This window comes from Mytilus edulis, chromosome 1, assembly GCF_963676685.1.
Source record: "Mytilus edulis chromosome 1, xbMytEdul2.2, whole genome shotgun sequence".
Lineage (NCBI taxonomy): Eukaryota > Metazoa > Mollusca > Bivalvia > Mytilida > Mytilidae > Mytilus > Mytilus edulis.
Window position 1 is genome coordinate 81,831,146 of NC_092344.1, and position 20,848 is coordinate 81,851,993.

At 31.1% G+C, this 20,848-nt stretch overlaps 1 protein-coding gene across 1 annotated transcript in view; it reads right to left on the reverse strand.

The window, feature by feature from the left end:
* Positions 1–2,345: 2,345 nt before the first annotated feature.
* Positions 2,346–20,848, reverse strand: part of LOC139491909 (uncharacterized) — a 52,219-nt gene continuing 33,716 nt past the window's right edge. The window contains exons 2-5 of the mRNA XM_071279843.1: positions 19,815–20,397; positions 13,769–13,938; positions 4,023–4,240; positions 2,346–2,919 (exon numbers count right to left, since the gene is read on the reverse strand). Of these exons, the coding sequence (XP_071135944.1) occupies positions 2,745–2,919; positions 4,023–4,240; positions 13,769–13,938; positions 19,815–20,397 (1,146 nt within the window). The 3' untranslated portion in view covers positions 2,346–2,744. The remainder of the gene's footprint in view (positions 2,920–4,022; positions 4,241–13,768; positions 13,939–19,814; positions 20,398–20,848) is intronic.

Below are 20,848 nucleotides of genomic sequence, written 5' to 3' on the forward strand. Positions count from 1 at the left end.
ATATAACACATACCACAGAAGACTTAAGTCCGGGCAACAAGAACAACACAATAATCGACAGTGATATCATGTGTTCTGAAATAATGAGCCGATCTTGCTTAAAATATGTCACCTGTCGTGTTGCTTTTTCAAGATAAAAATAAAATCTGAGTTTGTAGGTCACGTTAAGGTAGCACAATACAAAGATTTTTCATCCCCAATTGGACATCTTTAAACTGATGTAATTCCACTCATCTTTCTTTAAATTTTATAAATGAGGTACCAAAAGAAAGAAGAAGGATTAATCTTTTAAATTGTGATAATTTCATTTTGACATAATTATTACATCATTAATTGTTATGTAATTAGTTGCCATATTGTGATGTCTATACTTGAATGAATTTAGCTTCTTTGTTATTCATAGCATCCAAAAATATTTTATAGATTCTTGTACAACACAGTTTGACCTCCAAAACATTGTCTCAGATTTTTCCTATTGTATTTCATTCTCTCATAAATCTTCAATGAAGTTTGCAACATCAATTCATAAGAGACCACTAAATTCAATTGGGTATAAAATTTGTTCTATTGATGTTTTTGGAAATCTGAGACACAGTTTTAGAGGTCAAGCTGTGTTGTACAAGAATATATAAAATATTTTGGGATGCTATGAAAAACAAAGAAGCTAAATTCATTCAAGTGTGGACATCACAATATAGCAACTAATTACATAATAATTAATTATGTAATAATTATGTCATAATGAAATTATCACAATTTGAAAGATTAATCTTTCTTCTTTCTTTTGGTACCTCATTTATAAAATATAAAGGAGGATAAAATGAATTACATCAGTTTAAAGTTGTCTGATTGGGAGTGACAAAATCTTTGTATTGTGCTACCTTAAAAGTGTACGGGATTGTCATAACGACAATTTGTAAATATCCGTCGTCATCTGCGAAACGGATATTCTATTACAGTCAACCAACTTGCAAAATAAAAATACAAAGTTCAAAACTGGACAGCTGAAATCATTTCTTTTGTCGTAAAGCTCTGTTCTCAACCGACCCTAATTCATAATTGTCTAGATAAAAATCAAGGTATTAGACATACTTAATTGTTTTTGATTTATTAAATATTTCAAGTTCAACAGTATAAATTTAAATGAGTTCAACATAGACACCAACGTTGAATTATAGCGAGAGGACATCATCTATATAGCGGAAAGTGAAGTTAAAGGATAAAACCCCATTCTTTCATTATCCATAAGAAGCTCATGCATGATATCAGCCTAAGAATAAGACAATAAAAGAAGTACAGTTGTCTCCGAATATAATGCTCGGCCTTCAAAAGGAACAAATATGTTATGAATCAATAAGTCCATCATCTTGATAATGTTACTGTCAGCAAGTTGTTTGATTAATTCAGAGTGATGATTTATGGAGGACGATGCATCCCTCTCTAAGACAGAATACTTGTATGTACGTTTGTCATTCTATTTTTTTTTTAAATTCCACAGATCTTTTATTTTGTCTCTTAGTTTGGAATAGGGACTACTTTTGTTCAAGTAGAAACATTCAATTTAATACTACTTCAAGATGTGAGTCTCAGATTGAATGTCCATAACGATTCTTTGTATTTTATAAGTATCCACATTTGATTCATAATCCTTCTACATTGGGTAGTTTCACAACAAGTTTGAAAACCGGCTTTGATTGTTGATAGCATTGATGTAAATAATTAAGATATATTTTGCAAGGAGCACTTGGACGACTAAGCAATAGTGCGTTGTTTGTGAAGACGCCTGTGTAATTAAGGTATCCATTACAGTGAAGGAAGACGTAGTCCTTCATCTTTGCCTGATGCTTTAAAAAGTAAATAATGATCATCATGCATACATGAATTAATTATTTAAATATTTGAGGAATTACAAGAATGTAGAAAAAAACCAACACGATTCCGACCAAACACTGGGTGATATCAGGTGCTCCGGAGGGTAAGCAGATTATATAGAGAATAATACATGGCAAAATCCGTATCATATGCCGTGTCATACCGAGATACCAATATCACCCAGAGGGCCTTTAGGACCGAGGGATGATATTGGTCGAGGGTGATACAGCATGTTATACGGATTTTGCCATGTTTTATACGCTTTATCATATATTTCAACAGGAGAGTATATATGAACAGCTTTCTGATCCATAGCACCTGAATAACCTTCAGTTCTACTTTTGTCTTGTTTTACAAGCTTTAAAAGAACTGCTAAATTACTCATCCGAAGCACGTCGGTTACCTTACAATATTTGCGTGCTGTTGTTTTAAAAATATTTTGTTTATTGTATTTTTTGTGTGTTTTGTATGGTATTTCATTGAGTTCTTTTTTTTATAGTTGCATTTCATGATTTCCAAACAATGACTTCATTCAATAAATTGCGTCATGCCCGAATTTTAGGACCCATTTTGAGGACAAAAAATTCTGAAGAAGCTTGCATAAATTAAAACGCAGTTCAGAGTCAAAGGATCCCTCATTCCAGAAGTCCTTTTAATTTTACTTAATCTCTCTTTTGCAATGTAAAAATAAGAATCGAGTCGATGTTAAAGTTTACTCTTCGGTTTTATTTCAATATATATGACAAATGTTAATACGAAACCCTCATATATAATTTGCAGCATGCCCAGGTCTGTTCAAATCTATAGGCATCATTTTAAACAGTTAACCAAAGAATTTAATTTAATTTAATAACCCTTCTGCATACTAAAAATCAGAGGATACCAATTAGATTTTTTACGGCCATCACATTCATGAGCAACTTTGACATCAATTTAAACATCTTCTTATCTATAGTTGGAGTTAAATACATGCAATATATCCACTTCCGATCATGTGGACATTTTCTATAGTGATGTAAAACAACATTGTGGGATGTGAGGAGAATTCTGAAAGGAAAAAAACATAATGAAAAAATTATAATTATTACTTATTATTTATTAATGCTATTCAGACAAGGAATTGGGCTTCCTATAACATTTTCATCTTCATATAGACATGGTTAAATTTACGATAAAAATATCCATCTCTTACTTCTTGTGTCGCACCAAACATAACATGAGTCGTCAATGTATATTCGATGTTGTTAACAATGATTTCATAACGAAAACTGAAATGTCCATCGCAATGATAAACTCTTAGTCAGTTAGCTATGTCTATCTTATTCATTTATTCGCGCTAATTCTACTAAAAATTAATAATTAAGATCCATCATTTTATTACTACCACTGGGTCGATGCCTCTGCTGGTGGACTGTTAGTCTCCGAGGGTAACACCAGCCCAGTAGCCAGTACTTAGGTACTGGCATGAAAATACGGATTTGTTGTGTAATTAAAATTTGCTGTTACAAAATATTAGAAAATATTATAAATCTAGGAATGTATCTCCCTCATGCAAAGCTCTGATTCCTTTCACGGATTTGGCTATACTTTTTGGACCTTTTGGATTATAGCTCTTCATCTTTTATTTAAACTTTGGATTTCAAATATTTGGCCACGAGCTTCACTGAAGAGACATGTATTGTCGAAATGCGCATCTGGTGCAGGAAAATTGGTACCCTTAATGTTATTACATCTGATTATCAGTTTATTTTTACAATCGCCATGACAGTGCACAGTGTTTGAAAACGCATCTATCACATTGAATTTTACATATTATTACATAAAACATAGATATATTTATTCTGCCTCAGATAATGACCACATGTAAGACAGGAAAAATGAATGATGCAACATGTGGATTATGATTTAATAATCCTCAAGAAACACATTAAATCACCCCATACTTTTTGGTAGCGTTCGTATTGCTCAATATTTAGTTTTCTGTGTTGGTTGTGTTTTGTGTACCATTGTGTGTTTTTTGGTCATTTTGTCTTTGTTTTGCAGTAGATAGTCAGCTGGTTTAAGACTAGTGAACTTGAATATCGCATCTTTCGTCCCCTTCTTTTGATCTAACATTAAATGTGTTCGCGGATTTAATTCACGAAACATACCTTTTGTATCCAGGTTTTGCATGGACATAATGTGTATTCACATCCTGAGTTCTTTTTGGGATGTACATTGTTTTAAACCGCTCATATCGAGGACTAGTTCTTTTAATGTATCGACTTGTTAGTAGTGGTTCTACTCCCGAAACTCCCCAGTCCGTTATGAAAAAAGATACATTGAATGTAAATGCTGCAGCCAGCGGATACAATGGCAATAATTCAGACTGAAATAGAGAAAAATATAAATACTAGTAGTCAAGTTATAAGTTTACGATTTTAAATAAATATCATAAATGAATAAAAAAATGTTATGCATTACATTCATTACAGCTTACCTATCTGTCCTGGACAACGTTTTTAAATAAGGACCAAAAGTAAGTTTACGTTTGTTCAATTTTGAGTACATCCATCAAGTGAAAGTAATAGACACTAGGGTAATCATTAAACGTGTTATTTGTTTTTTAAAGTTTCAACACGCATTGATAAAAATATATGAAAATACGGAGTACTAACACGGCAATAATTTTGTATATAATAGGTTTCCGTTAAGAAAATTATTGTAGACCTACTAAATATGTATAACCACTTATAACTTGCATCTAATATTATGAGGTACATGTAGCTAACTGTAATTCTTAGTATTCGAAGTATCAAAAAATGTCCGCCAATTTATATTGAGCTAATGATCGTCACCGCTGGAAAAAAATCACTTCCTGTCTAACCAATTCCAAAGATTACCATAAAACAAGTTCTGATGAATTGTGTCCAAAAATTCAAAGTAGGTGGTCACAAAGTATATGAAAAAGTGTTCGTTTGTGTATTCTTTTCGTTGGGTTCAGCCATATGTTTCTTTAAAATTACGTTTGAATATTTCAATATGTACAATGCGTACATCTTCGAAAGTTCTTAGCGATCAACGCTGAATAAAAAAAAAATCAAAATATATACCTCGACATGCTTTTAACAAAACAATGAGTGTATCAATCCCCAAATTTCGATGAGCCATCATGATTTTTTAAATTGAAGGCATAACAGGTACAGATGTTTTTATGCTGCATCTTCTTGTTAAGACCATAGTCCTGAGATTTAATTTACACGACAGAAACTTCCATTGAAAACTATAGTATTCATATTGATTGGAATAGAAAAGGTTGACCAATTATTGCATACTAAAAAACAAGTTATACTGTTGAAAAGCTCTAAAACAATTAAAACTCGGGTAAAAAGAAAAAATATATGCATATCTCAGGACAAATCAGTCCTGTCTTTTTATATGGTCATGTCCCTTGAAAGTTATACATCAAACTTCAGGAATAACATGTACAGTTCTTCAAAGAAAATAATAACAGCATGCAATTGATGATGCAATACTCGCAAATGCATTTCTGTTGGTGTCATATTTTGAATGGGAAATTGAAACCGTCTCGACTGTAAAAATATCGTTTCTCTTATTCGCATGCTGTTTCACATTTCTCGATCGTTGTGAAAAAATCCTTCCTCTAATGTTTGCGCTTTTTTAACATTTCCTGACCGGTGTGAGAAAAAAGATTTCTCCTCACTAGTGAAAAATCTGTTTTTGGCAAATGATTGGTTGAAATTTATAATTGTGACGTTAAAATTTCTTGCTTTCTTCAGATTTTTTTTATTGTAACGTCACGAAAAAAGGTGACCTTGCTTAATGACGTCACATCAAAAGTACACAACTTTCCTTAAATCTTTGAAAAGGAGAGATAAAAATCATAAGAGAAACAGCTACCACCACTGCAACTCGTGTATTACGATATTTCTCCACTCTCAACAGTTAAATTTTAATTATTTAAAAAGCTCGGCAAGCCTCGCGCTTTAAATATTGAATTTGTACTGTCTCGATTAGAGAAATATCGTAATACACTTGTTGAAGGTGTAGAATCTATATTTCTCAACTTTTTCCTCGTGTTTTAAATTTTAAGATTAAACTGTTTCGAGTAGATAGATATTGTTACACACTTGATGAAGTGTTTGAATCTAAATTTCAAACGATATACAGAGAACAATTTTCTCTCCTATTTTATTTTGTCTGTTGATCTTTTTACAATGTAGATAGCTTTACAGTGAGTTGACTGTTAGTGTTTCTCTCCACCAATTGCAACTCATTCAAAATTTTGACCAAGTTGCAATTTGTTTTATTAAACCAAATTGTTCAACTGGTCAGAAAATTGAACACATTGTTCAGTCAAAATGTGAAAGTGCAAGGTGATAAAATAAAAGATACTTACAATCCTATAAGACTTTAACTCCACTTTAATGATGTTGTGACAAAAATTAGTTTATCAGTTTGTATAGTTATATTATATTCATTTCCATGCTGAAGGGGAACTGTTTATTTTGAATTGCTATTAAATTGTCCAAACTAAGCTTTCATATAGTTTTTCTTTCTAAAAGTATTCTATATTTATAAGAATCAGATATCATTTTAAATAAAACATCATATATTCAGTAAAATATGTGTGAAATAACAATATGCTATTGATAAATTTTCAGGGGAGATAACCTAAAATATTATTCTTTTGAATAAAGACTTTTTGAAAGAAAAGTTATTATCTCCCCCATGGAAACTTCCAACAAACATATATTGCAATTTTACACATATTTTACTGAATATGAAATGTTTTATTTAAAATGATATCTGATTCTTATAAATATAGAATACTTTTAGAAAGAAAAACTATATGAAAGCTTAGTTTGGACAATTTAATAGCAATTCAAAATAAACAATTCCCCTTCAGCATGGAAATGAATATAATATAACTATACAAACTGATAAACTAATTTGTCACAACATCATTAAAGTGGAGTTAAAGTCTTATAGGATTGTAAGTATGTTTTATTTTATCACCTTGCACTTTCATGACTTGGCTGTGGTTTTCTACAGCAGTTGGTTCAAATTTCTGACCAGTTGAACAATTTGATTTAGAAAAACAAATTGCAATTTGGTCAAAATTTTGAATGAGTTGCAATTGGTGGAGAGCAACACTAACAGTCAACTCACTGTAAGATAATGATATTTAAGTAAATGTTAGTCAATATGCCGGTTATGTACATTTGTGAGCTCAATTTTGATCTGAAGAAAACGTTGGGTATACCATTCTACTAAAACAAATCTCTTATACAAGTGGGGTAAAAGATTTTATAAGGACATTCAAACTCAAAATCGAAAATAAAAACAAAAAGTCAAACAGACAAACAATAGTACAAAACACACAGCATGGAAAAGGATTGACTAAAACGAACCCCAACAGAAACTGGGGTTGTTCTCAGGTCTTAAGTAAGGGTTTTTCAGATCCTGCTCTACATGTGGCACCTATCATGTTGCTCATGTTATAACAACCCGGTAATAAATCTTATTTGGTAAGTCATATCGTTAAAAGGGAACGGGATAGTAGTTACACTATAAGGAACAAATCCGCTATCATCTGTGAAACGGATATTCCAATACGGTCAACCTTCTCGTGACAGTATCCGTACAATTTACAAAGGGCTGATTCCAACTTCATAATTTGGAACTCTTGGTTTAATAGCTTCTTATCAAAGAAAACATGATAGGAAATACAAACCCGGGAATATCGTATCAATTAGGAAATATATGTACTCCGTATGCAGGCGCTGCTGGAATGTTTCTACATATAAATGGAAAGTTATATAGATATGTTAATATGTCAGTGTCATTAGTGCCTCTGCATAAGTATGACAAGTTTAAAAAAAGAAAAATACAATTAAAAACCAATTGTTCAGAGAACAATTGCAGGTCTTTCCACAAAAACCATGTATTTTATTATAAAAGTAGTAAAATTAGGTTTTAAATGTCATTACAATCGTCAAATGATATCTTATTGTACGCTGATTCCAAAAAGATATGGTTTCTATACAATTTGTATAAATAAGGGAGGTAATTTGTTACTTCCGGCAGTGATCTGGAAGGATTTTTTCTCTATGGGCCCAGGGCCCCTCAAAATTAAATTCAAGGGGCCATTTTAAAAAATAATGGCCATGTTGTCAAATGAATGGGCCATTTGAATTGACTACAGTGAAAAAAAATAAAAAGTGTATATCTCGGCAAAGAGATGGTGGTACTTACCTTTATGATTCTAAATAATATCATGGATATTGTGCCTGTGATTTTGTTATTTCAATTTCAAAGAATGTAAAATAACTTCTTAACCAGACAATATTTAAGATAACCTTTATTTACAATGTTTCTACTGGTGCTGTTATCTTGTTCATGTTCATGGTTTTTTTTACATTAAATTTGGGTCTTCGTCGATACCATACTTATTCCCGACGTTCCGTATTAGAGGACATTTCTTGTATTTCCTCTGCACTTCTTGAATTATAATTACTTCATTACGATGACAACAATAACAATAGAGAGTATCATTAATTGATAAAACAAAACAACAAATCGCTGAAGGCATGTTTACAAAATGTCAATACAAGCCAAAGACCAAAAAGTGACAAAGACAGTTAGTCGCCTTTTATGGAGACAAAAACCATATTCATAAAAAGGCTTTGGGGTTTTTCAATCGAAATAATAACAAGCTGAACTAACTTAAAATATAATAATTAGAGACAAATCTCGTCTGTACTAGCCTAATTTCACAAATTTAAAGTTGTAAAAAATCATATCATGAATGATGGTTCATTACGTTTTTTTGGGTAATCAGTAACACCCAATGGTTCTATTTTTCTATAGGAAAACACCCGAGACGTCCCAAAAATATATAGGTGCTCCTATCATTGGAGGAACATTACACAGTTGTGTACACACACATGGCGGGACGGAACACGATCGGAAATCCATTTGACGATAACTAAACGTATCGAAACGAAGTGAAAAATATCGTGCGCCACGTGGGCGCTTACATAAGTCACTCTATGCGCCATTTCTGGTCGATATGCGCTATAGGCGCAGGGCGCACGTCCTTCCCGATCACTGCTTCCGGTTTGAAAAATGTTACTTCCGATACTATTTAAATATTTACTTGACACTGATTCCAAAAATATCTGGTTCTATATACTTTTATACTAATCAAGTTAAAAAAATAGTTACTTCCGGTTTAAACAATGTCACTTCCGATTGTATTTTTCAAGGTTAAATGGTTTGAAACCTATTGCCAACAGTCTCATGGCTTTATCATGTATACATATGAGGTTAAAGCAAAGGTCAAAATCTAGAATGTCAAAATTAAGCTATTACCTCGAGAATAATTTCAAGGTCATAAACCAAGGACCTCAAATCTAAAGACCATTATGTTTGGTTAATGAGTTATATCATCATACGTGTATTTTTACAAACAAGAGGGGAGAAAATTCCCTTTAACGTTCAGCTTACCCTTGAACTCAAAAGTTTCATGTTACGACATGTCGCAAATAAAAATTTTGTAAAATATTTTTTGTCGATGTCTTATAAGGTTTTTAAAAATAAGTGAAAATAAGCCAAAATCTAAATTTAGAATATGACCTTGACATTTGACCTTGTCCTAATTTTCCTTTGTTTTGGACCAAGGGGGCCTCAAATCAAAAGATCTTAGGTCTCTATCACTTATGGTTTACAAGATAGAAATGCATATCACTTATATCAAATGCATTACGGGCAATAACTCTCATATGGAGTGTTCATATCGCTTCGGTCTAAATAGGAAAAATCATGCGAAGGATATAACGAGCAATTTGAAAAATAAATTTGTCGCTTTCTTTTGCGGTTATGGAGAAGATGGTGTGACAAGAAAAATAGTGTTCGGGGAGATTATTCTTACAAAGAAACTTGTTCTGTAAACAATGGGTGAAAATAAAAATCGCATTAACTGTATGATACTATATACAAAATATCTAAGCGACATATTGCGAAAAATGATACGCGAGAACAAAATTAGGCGGAAGAAAATAATAATAATAATAAAAACAGAACAAATACAATAGGTCTTTCCACAGAAAATTGGAAAGACCTAATTAAACTAAAAAAACTTGTTACTCTATAACTTAGGGAAAATTGTACATTCATTCCATTTTAAAATATATTTAAAACTAAAAAGAAACTTATACATAATCTCATAAAATACAAAATTACAAAGTTTCATTACTTTAAGATAGATATAGGAAGATGTGGTATGAGTGCGAAAGAGACAACTCTCAATCCAAGTCACAATTCATAAAAGTAAAACTTGACAGATATCACATTCACAACAGTCAGGTATACATCGTAACCAAAAATAGTGGTCTTCCTTATACTGTGGTTTCAATGCTTTTTGTTGAATACAAATTTTCGTACATTCTTGGTAACAGCGGAACCACGAATTTAAATATCAAACGAATTACTAACTTACTATAGGAAGATATGCAGATTTCCTCCATCCGCGAAATTAACTATCCACGAAAATCGGTACCAACGAATATAAATTAATCCACAGTATGTGTTGTTTCAGACTTAAGAATATGATTATCAGAAAAATAAGGGGTATATTTTTAATTATTAATTTTTCTTGACTTCAAACATACTTTATAAGATTATATATTACAAGACAAAAATATTGTGAATAAACATACATAAACATACATAACCACATTACTTTAAGTGCTTTTTGCTGAGGTAATTGAATAATAATTTCGATTATTTCAACAAATAAATCGCATTTAGAGATACAGTCAAACATGCTTAAGATGGTATGATACTAAACCCCTAACGGGAAGGATTGTGCCTGATGTACATATGATGAAATCATAATCTTTCAGTCAGTTTAATTGAAGTCTGGAGCTGGCATGTCAGTTAACTGCTAGTAGTCTGTTGTTATTTATGTATTATTGTCATTTTGTTTATTTTCTTTGGTTACATCTTCTGACATCAGACTCGGACTTCTCTTGAACTGAATTTTAATGTGCGTATTGTTATGCGTTTACTTTTCTACATTGGTTAGAGGTATAGGGGGAGGGTTGAGATCTCACAAACATGTTTAACCCCGCCGCATTTTTGCGCCTGTCCCAAGTCAGGAGCCTCTGGCCTTTGTTAGTCTTGTATTATTTTAATTTTAGTTTCTTGTGTACAATTTGGAAATTAGTATGGCGTTCATTATCACTGAACTAGTATATATATTTGTTTAGGGGCCAGCTGAAGGACGCCTCCGGGTGCGGGAATTTCTCGCTACATTGAAGACCTGTTGGTGACCTTCTGCTGTTGTTTTTTATTTGGTCGGGTTGTTGTCTCTTTGACACATTCCCCATTTCCATTCTCAATTTTATTAAGAGACAACATATATCAAACAAAATTCTGTCTAATGAGGGATTAATTTAAGATTTTTCTAGAGAGTAAATACGTAAATTGAAGTTTACTTGAAAATAATCTATCTATAAAACCACGTTTTTGCCTACCAAACAGGTTTCATTGTATTGCTGAACAAATCCGTACAACAGGACATATCCGTAAATAACTGATCGTATTTTTGAAATAACGTAAACGAGTCGTTTATTCCCGAATCCTTGCATACAGCAGAAAAGATGTATTTTATCGTTTTGTAGAAATATCAATCAAGAACAGAAATTGTAAAAAGCAATTACGTCAAAAAATGTAACTAAGATATTCTTTTGATGATGCTACAAATATAATACAAGTCATAAACCTTCTCTGGGATTAACTTCTATTTCCACATAGATACCATTCTTTGCTTGAAAAGCCTTGGCCTAATTGTTCTCAATTGTGAAAAAATGTTTTTCTCATGTTTGTGTGAAACGTTAGTCTTGTTATTTTAGTCGAATTGCTTAACAAATCATTTACTGCACTTGCAACATATAATAAGGAGTATTTTAAAATTTGAATGAAAATGAGACATTTGAGTACTTTTTTAAACTAATGGTTCCTTATATACTACTCATAAAAGTGGAATTTGAAAGGGACATTGTAAACGAAATATATCACAATACTCAAAATTATCATTGTTCATTCTTTATCTAAGGAAGATAAAAGGAAAATATGTTTGCAGCAGATGCAACATGGAAAGATAAACTTCATAGAAAAATGCCTTACAAACAAAAGAAACATGGGAATACATATTAAAGATTATGGCCACATTCAACGACCTGTTCTTGGATAAATATCTATAATGGTTATATTTAAATGTGTAGTAGAAACCTTACACAATGGAGTTCCAATTTCATGCAGATATCATGAAGTGGTAATTTTGTGTACTGTGGATTCATTATTATTCGTTGGATACCAATTTACGTATCTTTCGTGTCTATAGACGAACCACCAAATTAAATATTCAACTTAATAATAATTTTTTTATAGGCTTGTAAGCAGACTACGAGAAAACCACGAAATCATAAATTCACGAACATGCAAGTTTTCTTTGATTCTTAAAAATTGGTACACACAAAAAAAAATAAGTGAATTCACAGTAACACAAGTCCAGTTTTGTGTCAAAGAGTTTAACAATATCAAATATATACCATTATTGATAAACAGATTAATATACCCGATAATTCAACAACCGAAAACGAAAATTTATTTTCCAAAGCATGGGAATCACGCCCGGCACGACATTGCCAATGAGACAACATTCTATCAGATTCAAGATTATGCACGAGTTAGTTATAAAGGCAGTTGCAGTAACAGGATTCTGAAGAAGACAATTTTACAATAGCTGGTCAATCTATTTACTTGTCTCTGGACGTTCAACATCTTGTTTTCGATAGACAGATTGGCCTTCGACAAATGAAAAAAAAATTGCTACGCAACCTTTCATTGTTTTTGGTTGTCATATCTTCAATTGACTTTGAATAATAATCAACCCATTACAGTTACAAGTCATTTATTCATATCCCGCGAACTTGAAAGTCCGTAGACAAATGTATTCTGTTGATATCAATAAACTCATCTTAGATCCTAGGATTAAAATTTTATTATTTGCTCCAGACGCGAGTTTCGTCTTCAAAAGACTCATCAGTGACGCGCGAATCAAAAATAAAGTACGAAGTTGAAGAGCATTGAGAACTTAAAATTCCTTACAGTTTTGTGTTCGTGCAATATCTATGGTTGAACTTTTTGATCGTGTTGATGTTGTTGTTGAGTATCAAATTAGATGGTGTGGTGAAGTGATACTTTTGACGAAGTAGAATCCTGACTATATATCAAATCAAAGAAACTGATTTATCAAATCAAAGAAACTGATTTATCAAGTCAAAGAAACTGATTTATAATGAACGTTGTTTGTATATAATAAAACTTATGTCATTGTGCATTCGGTATTGGATGATGGATATCATCTTTAAGAAGAATCGAATGCTTCTTTTTGTAATATCATTGGGATATAAAATCGTTGACTAAAGCATATTTTGTATGAATCGATGAAGCGCTGCTTTTAAAAATGTGTCCACGGTCAACGCTTTTACAACCCTATGATAATACTTAAAGAATCGTTCCTTTACTTATAATTACATTTTTCTGTTATGATCATGAAAACAGGATAAAATTCAAGTTTTTCTTATATTTACATGTGCACTTACATGTGTGGAAACAAGGGTCATCATGAATGTTACAATTCATTTTAAAATGAAGGTTAATTTACATTATGACTCGAGATTGATGTTAGACATACAAAACAGCGTGCTATAATGAAACATATATCGAATGTTATTATTAGGTAGTTTGACGTTTACATCAAGTAACGAAATTCTGAGAATTACATACACAGTAAATTTACCTTTTTAAAACATAATTGACATACCTTTAGCATGGTTTTGTATGATATTAATTCATTTTGCACAATGAATTCGTCAAAATCGATAATCGCAACTAATTCATATCCTTGAAAATATGCCTGACATGTGTAAACAGCAACCTGTTCATCATGAACGCTTTGATCGAAGTGCCAATTTGTTGACTCAAATCCACGATCTAAAATCATAGTATAATCTGAATAACAAACTGCGAATGAATACATGAGACGTTTAGTATATGGGTCATTATCAAAATAACATGTAAAACTATGTTATTGGGTCTTTTTAAGTCACAGACATGAAAATATATCAAAACAACACTTGCATATGTTAGAGATGAATGTTTTGTGATACACAATATACAGTTTACAGTATGAAATGTTATAAAAACATCCTTAATGTTTTCTTAAACCCTTGAAGATAGCCAGAATTAACTGTTATTTTTTACTATAAATCCTTTCAGACTTGAAATAGGAATATTATTCATATCATTTGTTATTATGATTTATCACTTTTTATTGCATTTTGATACATACAAACATGTTTTAATGATTTAGGAGGTGTATGTTGGTTTTATAATAAAAAAAATTCACCAAAAGGAAATGTAACATTTTTTAAGTCAATGGTGTAACCAAAGGACAAATTAGTAGGATAAGAGTTATTTTTTGCAAAATTTTGGCATTTACAACAGATTCTCCCTTAGCAATGTTACATTTGTACCTGTAAGCATGTTATGCAAAAGAAAACAAACAATTATGTTGAAGATTTAGTGAAAAAATCGTAAAAGTAAGTAAAGCTTATATCGTAATTGGAAATCGTGTCCATGGTGTACCCTTTATAAAAATCATTTTTTGAAAACATTTCCTTAACTTTGAATAATGAAATATATTGATTATAGAAACATGCACCAGTAACAACATATAGAATAGGGGAATGGAGCACTTGTTTCGTAACTGAATCTTAAAATACACCTTAAATCATTGGTGTTACTGTCAATGGTGAGACCATTTTGATAAAATAACACCATTGACCAGTTTAGTAACACCACTGAATATATCATGACAATCAGCATTGTTTTGTGTTTCTTTCATTTTTAAAGTCATAAGAAACGAGTGACGGGTGAAAAATAATGTTTATCCAGTTCTTGAACCAATGCATGTATATATCATAAACTTAGTCCTCTGTGCACGATTTTATCATTTTTTACGCAAATATATCGTATAATCGTCAATTTTTTTTCTCTCTGTCTGTTATGATTTAACAAATATGGCTACTCATTAAATGCCGTGTTTTGAAGCCGACGTTTACCGATTGTCACCTTATAGTAAATAATCAAAAAAAAGCATGGGTATTTAGCACGTGTTTAACATATACAATCAGGTAATTGTTTATTTTAATGACAGATTCATGCGTATTGCTATCACCGGATTTTTACGAAGAGGGTCACGCTTAGGTCACTATGCATGCAGAAAATATGTCGGCGAATTGCTTCCTGGCAGCAAGCAATTAAAAATAAGTAAACTTCTTCTAAATGTGGACGAATTAAAGAATTTTCCTCATATTAAAGTATATGTACATAAGTTGTATAATGAAAACTATCCATTTAGTTTTAAAAAACATATGCATATTTTTTTTCTTATTTGAGATTTCATATGACTTTAACAAGCGAAACATCATATTATTTATGAAAAACAATACTTATTTAACAAAGTTTTAACAATATCATGTATTACATTTACACAGTTTTCACAAACTGATGTATGCTGGTAACACCAATGACACTATTTAGTAACTATATTGACATTTTTAATTATGGATGTTATGTTATAATTTGAGATTTTTTAGCCTAAGAATTATTTTTTCATCTTTTTCTTTTGCCCGGTGATTTTGGCTTTGTGTTCAGTACTAGATAAAGGTAAAATTTGAAATGTGATGTCAATGGTGATACGTTTGTGTCATTGGAGTTACTGAAGGGTCAGTGGTGTTACTATATAAAAATGCTACATTTTTTTAATGTTTATTCATAAATGAAAGTGTTTTTAGGTCGTGTACAAAGTAGTAGGTATATTATTATCATTTAATCTTATACAATTCACATATATTCAGTTTGAGTGTATTTTTTTAGTATTTACAACGGCCATAATTAGGACAGCCAACTTTTTTACGACAATGTATTCTGAAATTTATGTTTAAATAGAATGCACAGCTATATGAATAATGTCTATAAGTCGTAAGTTAAACCTAAACAACAAATTGGAACAGTTGCTTGATGTTAAACAATAATATTTAGTACCTAAATGTATGCTTTAAATTGGTAACACCATTGACACGATTCTATCAAAGGATGACATAAAATTGTTAAAATTGAAGAAACTCTTCATTTTTCCCATTGCATATTTCTATATATCGTTGCTACCATACTATAGAATAGCGGGACACATTTAAATGTTTTAAACAATGACCTCATTTTTCAAAATATTACCTCGTCGAAATATGCACTTGTTTTGATAATGACCCATATCACTACGACAAATATAGATTCTGATAGAAGGCAGTATAAAAAACAAGTGTAAAAAAAAAGTTATGACGCAGATATAAATTATAATGTGATGTAGGAAAATGATAAGAAAAATTACCATACCCTTTAAGTTGCAAATCAATAAACTTATTCAATATTGAACCTTTTTTAAAATAATGTTAAATGCATTATTCAATGAACAAGTTGACATAATCTGGATATCTAAGTGTAGAAATGTCACTTGTAATATCAAAATATCTTACCACATAGTTTCAAACAAAATAAGGTGGTACCAAACACATTGATAAAACTCAATTTGGCTCGTTTAATTTTTATAAAATGTTAACAAAATATTTACTTTGACCACACATTTTATTGATAACCTGTTATTTAAATATATAGCAGTTCAACGAAGATTATTTTTATTATTAAGAAGCTTGGTATTGCCTTAAAAATAAAATGTAGTTAGAAGTTTCAGCTTATTTTTACATAGTTATTTCCAAGAAGTTTTAAGATCCACCATTAGTCCTTACCCTGAAAAACACATAACTTAGAATTTCATCTCGAAAATGAACGTTTTTTTTCAGTTTTGCATTATATGCAAGTAGATTGAAACCCTAACAAAAAATGAAAGACAAAATTGCAAACTATGAATATTAATTTAAGACAGAGTAACATTTAATAAAATTAATGACAGACTAAAATTTTATGACATTAATGACAGATTAACATTTTATGACAATTATGACTGAATAACGTGTTATGACCATCTGCAAGATATTATTTTGACGAACAATAATACGTTTTTGTTTTCGTATTGGTGGTTCTGAAACAAGACCTTATTATACCTTTCACGGGAAATAAGTCAACTAAGATTTTAGCTCTTTCAAACACGTATGTGTGATGTTAAAATAAATCACAGACCGCAAGGTAAGCTTCTGTTGAATTGAATTCAACATCATTTGCAGTTTCTGTTTTTGTAAAGCGAAACTTTAAAATTGCCTTCCATAAAGAAATTGTGATTAACTATTGTTTTATAACCCGCTATCGCAACCAATTGTTGATTGTTCCAGTGTTGCTAAAATGTACCTCAAACCTTTGGACTTTACCTTTTAACTGTAATCCGTCTTTCACTGTCTTACTCTTTTATATTATCTCTTTTTTAAATGTTTATCTTTTGGTGTTATATTATGATTTATTTTTTATTTTTGGGTCTGCCATTTGTTTACTACAGAAATATAAAAACTTAAAGTTTCTAAAGAAATGAACACTTTTTACTTTTAAAACTGTAGTAATTAACTTTGGTTTTACACATATAAATAAAGCACATAAAAAGTACTGATAATCTATTGGAATATAACATATTGATAGTAGTACAGTTAACATGTAGAATGAATCAAACCGCGATAAAGCTTCCTATTAACTATTTAACTTTAACAAGATGTATATAGAAAATATCTAACACTGATAACATGGATAATGTAAACATTGACCGGAGATTTGAGAATTTATATGTCTGTGATCTCTCATAGATAATTACTTTTAAATTAACAGATTAAAGATAGATACTTTACTACAGAAACTAAACTTGCTACAATTCCCTTTCTATTATTTCTCTCTTACTAATTTATATTTTTACTGATAAGTGTCAGCCTACTGATTGCCCTTATAGAACTCATGCAGATGTCAGTATAATTGTAATCTCCTAGTTATAGCAGTAAAATTATTAAAAGGGCAAAATTGAAAAAAAAAGAAGAAAAAACATAATTAGGAAGGAACATGTAGCAAGTCTATACAGAAACGTATGTTTAATCAGAAATAGTCACAAATGTATTTAAAAATCAGTCTTCATACTTTTTTAGGAGTATCAACTGACATGCACTAGCTTATATCAGACGGACCAAGCATACTTTTGATATGTTATATAGTAAAAAACAATAGTTTTGTTGAGACCATTTTTTTTTAAAAGTGGGTTATAAAAATCACAAAAACACAATACCGTTTTTAGTAAATTGAAAGAAATAAACGTTTAAAACGTTTGAATCAAATATAAATGGTGATTTAACTAGTGTAACAACATTATTATTTGGATATGTTCCAGACCGTATGAGTATTTGGACCGTACGCGTACGGTCTGGACTGTATGCGTACTTTTTCAATATACGCATACGGTCGGACCGTACGCGTACGGTCTGACTCATATTAAGAATTTGGTCAAGTTTATTAGATACAAATGTATATAACAGATCAACATAACTTATATCTCAAATTAACATAAAAAGTGGAATAGTTATTGGATATTCATTAATTACAGCCCAGTATGCTAATTGAAATTGAAGTTATCGGAAGTAAACATAATGTGGGAGGACAATTGTTTTAGAATATTTAGGAACTTTACAAAAAATGCATAGGCAAAGGAACATGCATGAACAAAACATGTTAATGTTAAAAATATATGACGTTCCTTGTGGAAGCAAGTGTCATCTTCGGCCAGAGTAACAAAATAGGATTCACGGATATAAAATTAAACAAAATTTAATTATTTTAATTGTTCGCTTATTCACTTTATCCATCTAATTGTAATAATACCAATTTGTATAACTAAAAATAAAGATTTTGATAAATGTTTGTTAACATTTAACCCATATGATCCCAAAACATGTATGGTCAGCTGGACCGTACGCGTATACTCATACGGTCCGACCGTACGCGTATGGTCGGACCGTACGAGTATACGTATACGGTCCGGACCGTACGCGTACGGTCCAAATACTCGTATGGTCGGGAACAGATACAATATAACTCTAATACTGACTTAATTGTTTGAATACGAGATTTGAAGTGAAAAACGTACGTTCAATCTTGCTTGGAAATCGTTTAATATTAGTGTTAAATAATATTAGTTTATCTGAAACTGTCACATATAAACTGTACAACATATTGGTTTTCTTCTTTTGATTTGTCGCTAATATGACTGTATTAGATCTGTGAGTTGTTCTGTTTCAATTCGCAGCTATAAGCTATAGCGATGGCAGTCATTTGGTAATACACACTGCTCAGGCCATTTACTTCACGTGTGTGCATTGAAATTGTTTATTCATATTTATTTTGTTTGCTATCAGTTAAGATGTCATTATTAGAAATTTTAAGACATTTAATTTTCCTAAATCCTTTAAAAAAACTCAAGGTAGAAACAAATACGAAAAGAATGGCATGAACACAAGACGAGAATGTCTGCATCGACATTGCCAGTGCATCTCTTAACACACTTCCTTTTACTATACTTATTTTATACTGACCGCTCACCTTTATCAACTTTTGATGGTCTCAGTTAAATCCTTGTTTTTTTCTGTTAAGACTTAAAATGATCTGAAAACATGTGTAAATTTGACGTTTGTATTTGGTTTATGTAAACCATAATACCATTATCAAAAAAAATAATATTCTGAGATAACATATTGTTTGCAGAATTTTAATTGTACATTTAAGGGTAAATCTTTTCCTTTATCGACAGACAAAAGGATATATGATATTACCTGTTTTCCCTGGTAGTTCTATTGGATAGGGCAATATTTTCAATAAACCTTTTTGTTCGTAGTACCTAAACACTTCCAAAGCTTCACCATTTATGTATTGTAACATAACAACAACAGTATCTACTTCCTTCATTATCTGGTATTCAAACCATTCAATAAGATACGAAGGGTTCAGATAATTAAAAGCAATTTTCGCACATACACCTGCACCATGTAACATGACTTCGGGATATATGACCGACGTCACTGTAAGACATGAATCACAAGAGTTTCCATTTACCACAAGTCCTATATGTACTGGCTTGAATTTAATGCTCCTTACTGAGCACTTATATGTTTTAGCTATGAGTTCAGACTTCATCGATCTGTACCGAAAAATGTCTTTGACAACTGCCTCTGATCGATGCACGCTAAACATTTTGTCTCCAAATATACAGCATTCAAAACTGGATTGGTATGTAGAACCATCAAGGACATTAATCACAATATATTCAACCGATTTCCAGTATGACCTTGCTTCAGCTATTGCGTTAAATATATGCACAGTATTAGAAAGAGTATCAGAAGGACAATTACCATCTTGCTGTAAGAAAAATACAGATTTTTTCTTCATTTATTAATATTAAATAAACACTTCTATTTTTGTTTTCTCATGTTATATGAGTTAACAATTGTCAAAGAATATTACAGTATAACAATGTTACTATGAAACAATTGGATGTTAATAGTCTTTAATCAACACAGTTATGTGACGTCACTTTTTTCACTTTTCGCGATGAGGCCTTGACTAAGTAGGGTAAGTATATGTTTTGTGTTGGTCTTCGTAATGTATCCGGGTTTTGTTTTCTGTAATTAGTCAATACTTCAGTTTTATCATGTATATCTTTTATATTCATATGATAAAATTTACTTTTTGTTATATAATAAATTGTTCTAAATAATAAGGATGTTCTTATCCAAAGCAGAAAACCCTAGTCATATTTGGCACAACCTTTTTGAACTTTTGATCCTCAGTGCTGTACAACTTTGAACTT